At 42.6% G+C, this 7,365-nt stretch overlaps 1 protein-coding gene across 33 annotated transcripts in view; it reads right to left on the minus strand.

The window, feature by feature from the left end:
- TCF7L2 (transcription factor 7 like 2) overlaps nt 1–3,251 on the minus strand; it is a 203,028-nt gene extending 199,777 nt beyond the window's left edge. For 11 of the 33 annotated variants that reach the window (XR_014712309.1, XR_014712310.1, XR_014712311.1 and 8 more), the window contains exons 1-3: nt 2,449–3,251; nt 2,110–2,176; nt 1,744–1,868 (exon numbers count right to left, since the gene is read on the minus strand). Coding sequence is in view for 29 of the 33 variants with exons in the window: in XM_084633146.1 (XP_084489272.1) it covers nt 1,744–1,868; nt 2,110–2,176; nt 2,449–2,637 (381 nt within the window). In the remaining 4 variants the exon portion in view is untranslated. The remainder of the gene's footprint in view (nt 1–1,743; nt 1,869–2,109; nt 2,177–2,448) is intronic. The other 22 variants (XM_084633139.1, XM_084633168.1, XM_084633147.1 and 19 more) reach the window with 4 other exon arrangements.
- Between the last annotated feature and the right edge of the window lie 4,114 nt (nt 3,252–7,365).

Raw genomic sequence — 7,365 nt, forward strand, 5'->3', positions numbered from 1 at the left:
CTTCCACTGTCTTAGAAATCATGGCGCTTGAAAAGCAGCCTTACAAGATAATAACCATAATAAAATAACTAAAACACTATCACATCCTTAAATACCTGCAAAACTAGGAAAATATTTTTTTCATATTTCTATTCCTCTATATTTACTAATCTAGGTTGCTAGTGCCACTTTACTGAGTGAAAACAAGCCTGACCTGACGTTTAATATTTTAACGCTTTGAAACACTTGTAGATCTGATAAACTGGAATCGTCCAAGACTTAATCCATTAGCACAGATTCAACATCTACTGAACAGTAGATCTGTTATTTCAAATTGCTCTCTCACGTTACAAAAAATGTGTAAACAGATACATGGTGATGGTGGGGGACCCTGCAGATTTAAAAGCACCTAAAGAATGCAAAATGACAACCTGGCAAGTGTAAACAAACACTTCTTAGCATTTTGTACTCCCCATAGGGTTACCATTCATAATTAAAAAACTCTCCTTTTAAAAAAAAATTAGTCTTGATGTGTGTTACATAGGGGTATACAGCAGTTAATGATACTACAAGCCATCAAAGGAGAGAGAGCAGCAAGAGACAAACCTACCGCCATCAAACCCCAAAGTTTAATAGACCACCACTTTGTGAACTACAATTACTTCCCTCCTTCTCCTCCATATACACACACACACACACACACACTTTTACCCAGAAAATCTAACCCTTTATCCACACACTCACATATATTTTCAGGAAGGTTATTATTTTTAGAATGCACTTCCAAGTGGGGGGTTGTTTAATTTATTCATTTTTTTTAAAAAAAGGCAGTTTCTGTTTATTGTATCAGTCCTGGTCTGTGCTCTGCTCTAACTCCTTTCAGGACTCAGCTTAGCCACACACAAATAAAGAAAGAACTCCTTCAGGTCTTTCTCCCATTGCAAAATAAGGGCTGTGTGTCTAGCTCGGGGTAAGGATGGGCTTTTTCTGTGAGTGTTCAAGAGATGGATTCATCTCCCTGATCAAGGTTTGTTCAGTTTAAAAGACTCAAGCATGTGAGTTTGCAATTAAATGTCAATAACATCCCCCCCCCCGCAAAAAAAAGTGTAAAAGAACTTGCCATAAACACAAAGAGAGAGAAATTGCTGAACCAAAGTGAAAAGGCCAGACATCTTGCAATGGATTTTTTTTTAAAGTTTCTAGTCTTTACAAAACAGGATAAGAGAGAAACTATATAACTTAGTGACTGCTAATACAGTACATCAGTATTTGAGGGAGCTTTTGCAGCAAGGAAAGGGTTAAGGGGGAGGTTAAAAAAAGGAGGGGGAAGAGACCAAGACGCCACTGAAGAGGGCAGAAGAAAACAGATCATTCACCATGGAAAATAAAGAGTTTTGTAGAAATCAGATTTGAGATTCAGCTGATGAGAAAAGAAACCAAAACGCAGCCTGGGATTTATTTTAATTTTATTTTATTTTGAGGAAGGAAGAATCGAGAGGGGAAAAGACCTCCACGCGAATCTGAAAGTTTTTTTTAAAAAAAGCAAAAAGAAAAAAATATGGCGAAGTGTAAACAAATCCCATTCTGCAAAAGCCATAAAAGTTTGGAAAGTTTCTGACTGGCGGGAGGGGGGCGAGGAGGACATGCAGGAGGCATCGGGGGCTTCGCGATGGGGGTGGGGGGGGAGAGGAAGGAAATGTACAATGCTAGCAGTGAACGATGGTTTAATAAACAGAGAGAGAGAGAGAGATATGCGCCACTTACTGTTCTCGCAGTTGGAGAGAGCGATCCATTGGGGAGGTACGGGCTGGTCAGGTCGGGGATCATTATAAAAGGATAACCAGGGTATGGTGGGCCCTTAAACAACCCTCCATCTTGCCTTTTCGCAGCTAACATGGCGGGGCAGAAAGAGAGAGAGGGGGGGTGAAAAGGGGGGATAAAAAGAGAGGGGGGGGAAACTTTGTTTAGAAAGTGTCTCTGCCCCCCCCCTCCTCCGCCCCGCCAGGCAAAGTTGGGCGACCAGCACAGCAGCGCGCAGCTGGGGCCGCCCTGGGCTTGCTTCGCCAGGTCGCCCCGCGGAGCTGGGGGGCTCCTCGCTTGGGGGGCGGGGTGGGGGGGGGAGGTACTCACCTTCTTCTAAACTTTCCCTCGATTTATCTCTGAAAGTTTCGGACCTAGGCGGAGGCCGCCTCTCCGCCTGGGAGCACGGGGTGGGGGGGGGAGGAAAGATGGGGACACACACAAAAAGGTGGATGGGGGGGGGAGAGAGAGAGAGAAACAGAGTTACAAGTTTGTGCAATGGAGGAAACTTAAAGCCAAACATTGTAGCGACATCGCAACGCTCCCCCCCCCCCGCAAGTTTTGTTTTAGGATTAGCCCCATAACACAGTTGCAAAGCAAAGCCCCCCACCTCCGCCTGCCCCCTAAGCCAAGGCCGGGGGGGGGATGATTTTGGGTTCCCCTCCTTACCTCCGAGTCTGAGGAGCTGTTTTGATTCGTTTCCGATTCATTGACCAGGGAGGACTTGACATCCGCTAAATCCCGCTCTGCCGAGGAGTTGTCGGAGATCTTCTCCTCCTGCTCCCCTTCGTCTTTGAAAGAGATCAGCTCATCGTTGGCCCCCAAGTCGTCTCCTCCACCGCCGTTCAGCTGCGGCATTTTCCTGCCGGCTCACCCCACCGGCAGCAATTTTGCAAAAAGGGAAAGGGGGGGGGGGGGAGAAAGGAAAAAGTTTTGCACCGGGGGGGAAAAAAAGTCCAAGGTGAAGGGGTTGTTTTCTTCTTCTTCTTCTTCTTCTTCTTCTCTCTTTCCTCCTGGGGAGGGGAAAAAGAAGGAGGAGGAGGAGGGGAGGGAAATGTCTTTCCTTTCCTCTCTGCACCAGTGACTTTGGGTTTCTTCTTCTCCTTCTTCTGGATTTTTTCCCCCCCTCTCTCTCTCTCTTCCTTCCTTCCTTCCAGGGAGCTGATCAACGGGCCAAGGGCGCACAAACCCCTCACACCCAACGTGAGAATAATAATAATAATTAAACAAAAATTAGACTGGGGGGGGTTATTGTTTTAAAAAAATACAAACAAACCAAAGGAGAAGTCAGCTGGAGAGGGGGGGAGACGCCGCAGACATAGGGAGCCCGTGCCGCTCGGGTTTGAGTGAGTTGAAGTTAGACTGAGAGCTTTTCAGTTCAAAGGCGGCGCTGATTGACAGATAGAAAAAGGGGGATCGAAATCCGGAGGAACGGAGAAGTCTGGGATCCGGGATTATTGACAGGGAGAGAGAAACACACTAGGCACTTAATGAGATGCAGGAGGGGGCGGGGGCTCCCCCGGTGACGTGTGCATAAATAAATAGGTTTGGGGAATGAGCGAGGGGAGAGAGAGAGAGAAGGAAGAAAGAGAGAGAGAGAGAGAGAGAGAGAGAGAGAGAGAGAGAGGGAGGAGGAGGAGGAGGAGGAGGAGGGGGTGAAGAAACTAACAATGATCCTTTTTGGCAACAGCCAGAGAGAGTTTAGTGAGTGTTAGGGGGGGGGAAAGGGAATGGATTTAAGAGAGACAATGGACGGGGAGGAGGGAATGCAAGGGAATGACCCAGAGGGGAAAAAAAAACATGCAAGGGGGGGGGGAGAAGAGAAAATTGCACCGTACTTCAGAAGTGCATTTGCACAAGAAGGAAAAAAGATAAATAGATATAGGAGTTAGGAAGAGAGGAAAAGACGCCTACCCTTGTGTCTGCTGTTTGCAAAGCAGTAACTTTTAGAGAGCAGAGACTATTAAATATATACATTTGTATGCATGGGGGAAAGTGCCATTTCTCAAAGGTTTTCTGTGGCATTATTTTTATTGTGCGTAGTTAGGTTTTTTGCTTTGTGGTTTTGTTTTGGTTTTTCTTTTGTTTTTGTTTTTTGTTTGTTTTTGGTTTGCTCTTTTAAACAGTTAAGATTTTTTTTATTGCCAATCGTTGTAGGTAAGAAACTAAAATGATAATGTGATAAACCTTTTTTCTTACCCAGCGTTTTCTTCTTGCATGTATTATTATTATTATTGTCCTACTGGATTAAAATGTGCAAAATAACTCTTTAGTGAGCAGATATCGCCAAAAGAATTTTTGGAGTAAGGTATAGGATTATTTTTACCTTTAATGGGGGGGGAACTGAAGGAAAAGGAATGTGATTGATACCTTAATTATCAAGAGAAGAGGGAGATCAAGGACTCTGTGACTTTAGAGGTGAAAAGTTTTTTTGTGTTGGCGTTGTAAGCATCACAACAAGAAAATTAAACTGAAAGTAACATAGCCACTGGAATAAATAGGACCAGCTGAATGGTCCCAGGACCAGCTGAATAGTCCCAAAACCAGCCAGCGAATAAGTTACCAAATGTAGATTTTTGGAGGGGGGGGGGCGTAATTGACCGCGCAAGACAGAACGAAAGAGTATTCAGTTCAAGGATTTGAGGCAGCAGGGTTTTTTTTAATCACTACCCAGAGACCAGGCTCTGCACAGCAACAAAATGGGGAACAGAATAGTGCAGATGCAAGAAATGACATCTGGTACCCGAATATAATGTGCTGAAGAGAGGAGGAAAACAAATTGATCTTCTAGCAGTGACAAATTATAACAATGGACGAGTCAATGGGAAACTTTAAGATGGACAAGGAACAAAGGAGGGAGGGGGGCACAGAGACAGTAAATTCAATGGGAATTAGTAAATTGCCTAATGGAAATGGTGTTAGAAAGCAAGGGGACAGGCTGTACTAAATAATCCAAACATTCCCCAAGAAATCTAACCTGCTGCTCCTTCTAAGGGCCATTCAGCACGTAGGGTTTCCAAAACAAAGTCAATTTGTCATGCAATATTTAGAGAGTTTGGGGATTTCAGCTAAACTGTCTTCTCTAAAAAGAATAATAAAAATAATAATACAGAGATCGACAAGGCTAACACAAATTCTCAGGCATTAAAAAGTTCACATAGAAATTTGCATACTAAAGGAAAAGATGCAGACAAAATAGAAATAAAAAAATCACTGCAACTTACAACTTTAATATTAATCAGTAAAGCAGAAATAGAGTGAAAGGAAGCATGAAAAGAAGTAAAACAAATGTGTACATTTAATCAGACAGGATTGCATAGGACACAAAGAACAGGGCTAATTAGTCTCAGCAGGTAGGGACTAACCTTCAGACTTCATAAATAAATAAGTCTGTGAACAATGTCTAAGTGGGAGTATGGAGACAGAAAAGGGATTATTTCAAGACACCAAGTAAAAACATGAAGAATGAAATACTTCACTGTTAAATCAATGTACAAATGGATTTAACCGTTTCTTTTTCTTCTGGTCTTTTGACTAACTTGCTTTTACTTTTAGACATTTTGCAAAATAGCTATGGGTGGACACACACTTCTCAATTATCCCTGGCTATGTAATGGCTACATTTGCAAGCTGTTTCCTTGCAGAGTGACACAGTAACAAATATACTCAATTTTCTTTGCCTTTTGATTTTTTAATTCTTTTAAACTCTGGTGTGATAGGAGATTAGAAATACCAAACATGCTGAACTCTTACTTACTTTATAGAACCATGTGTTATAATTGTATCCAACTGAACAAAAAATAACTTTTTTTAAAGGGATTTTTATGATCTGATATAGATTTTTAGTAAATATGCTTCCCTAACAATTTTGCACTGTAATTAGTGTCATTACTTGTTTGGCATCAAAAATGTGGTTGGTTTTCTACTAGATATAGAAGGAGAATCCCTGCCCCAGGGAGCCAACAAATGAAGGGCCTGATTCTGTAAACAGTTATGCATGTGAATAATGTTACTCATGGATTACTCATATAAGTAATGCTACTGACATCTGTAAGCAGTAGTAAGATCTTGTTAGGCCCTGCTCCTGCACTGGGAACCCAGGTGCAAAGGCAGGCCCTAGCAGATCCTGATGCAAGAGTTAGGTCTCAATCCTGGAATATATTCTCCACTACACCCACATGGCTGGGCACAGAACCCCAATTAGGTCAAAAGGACTCTGTGCAGGTTTGCTCGTGTAGAGTTCATTACAGGATTGGGGCTTTAGTTATTATCCCTGTGCATTTTTCTAATTGACCCATGCTTATCCTTTCAAACTGCTACATTTAAAAAAACAGCAGCAAGTCACGGTGTGGTCATTATTCATTAGAAAGTCATTATTTAATAAAGTTACTCATAGTAGCATATGCATCATATCTTATTTCCTAGTTTCCAATTTTAATGGTTCCAAATATACAAATGCCTTTGGTGGAATGAGCTCTCAAAGGGTCAATAGCACCTGTTAGCTGGAGGGTACCCTGGATAAAAAAAAATGTGTAATTTGCAACAGCCAAAGTAATATAATATTAAAAGAAAAAAGTCAAGCTAATCCATTGTGTGAAACATATGATTTATTGTTTTGATACCCAATTTGAAGCAACAGGTGGTGTGTCAAAGGCAGGTGCTAAGAGTTTGGCCTTCCTGGCAAAGTTGTCCTATGGTGTAGATCCGGGTGCACAAGTGACTGTCTAGACCATCATCGCTCTCAGCCTTGGCACAGTATATCATATGTTGGGCTTGCTTTGTGAAGCAATTGGGACAAGGTCAGATTGGGGAATCTGTATAGTTTACAGTGAGTACAGTAATGTCACCATTTACATTCACAGAATGCCTTTCAACTCAAAGGATTCCACAATGCACCCAAACAGCACTGGTGAAAAGCAGAGTGGGGATGCCAACAAGGGGGCTGGAACAATTGTTATAGTGGGGGTGCTGAGAGCCATTGAACCAAACTGTAAACCCTGTATATGATGGAAACTCCTTTAAGACAGGGGGTATGACAGCACCCCCAGCACCCGTAGTTCCAGCACCTATGGGTGCCACCCAATCCACATTTCACAACAGAGAGGAGAAGGGAAAGTTTGGCCCAGGCTATAGCAGGGTAAACCTCTAGTTGTATGAAAAAATATTTGGAATCTTTAACTTCCCCACAGAGGTCATATCTCTAATAGAGAAATATGGTCCGCTAACCGCCATTTGGACCAAGTAACATACCTGCTACACATGTGGGACAACAGGACCTTTGTCTCTAAGGTCTTCTCCAAAAGCCCCTATTCTGTAGACTTGCAAGCACAGAACTCTGCTTATCTATCTCAGAAACATAGAAGGGCTTGAGTTGACTATGCTAGGATTTTAATCTATGGTTTGAGGAACTCTGGATGTTTCAAAAGTGATCTTAGACCAGTAACTGTTTGCACTGCCATGAGGTTTTTCTACATTGAGCAGGTGTTGATGAAACTTGCAAACAATGGTGGCTACCTGGAGTCTATGCTTCCAACATCGTTGCCACAGATGGAGCTGCATCAACATTAGCAACGGTGGGAATTTTTT

Source organism: Lepidochelys olivacea (genome assembly GCF_965140295.1).
Source record: "Lepidochelys olivacea isolate rLepOli2 genome assembly, chromosome: 7".
NCBI lineage: Eukaryota > Metazoa > Chordata > Testudines > Cheloniidae > Lepidochelys > Lepidochelys olivacea.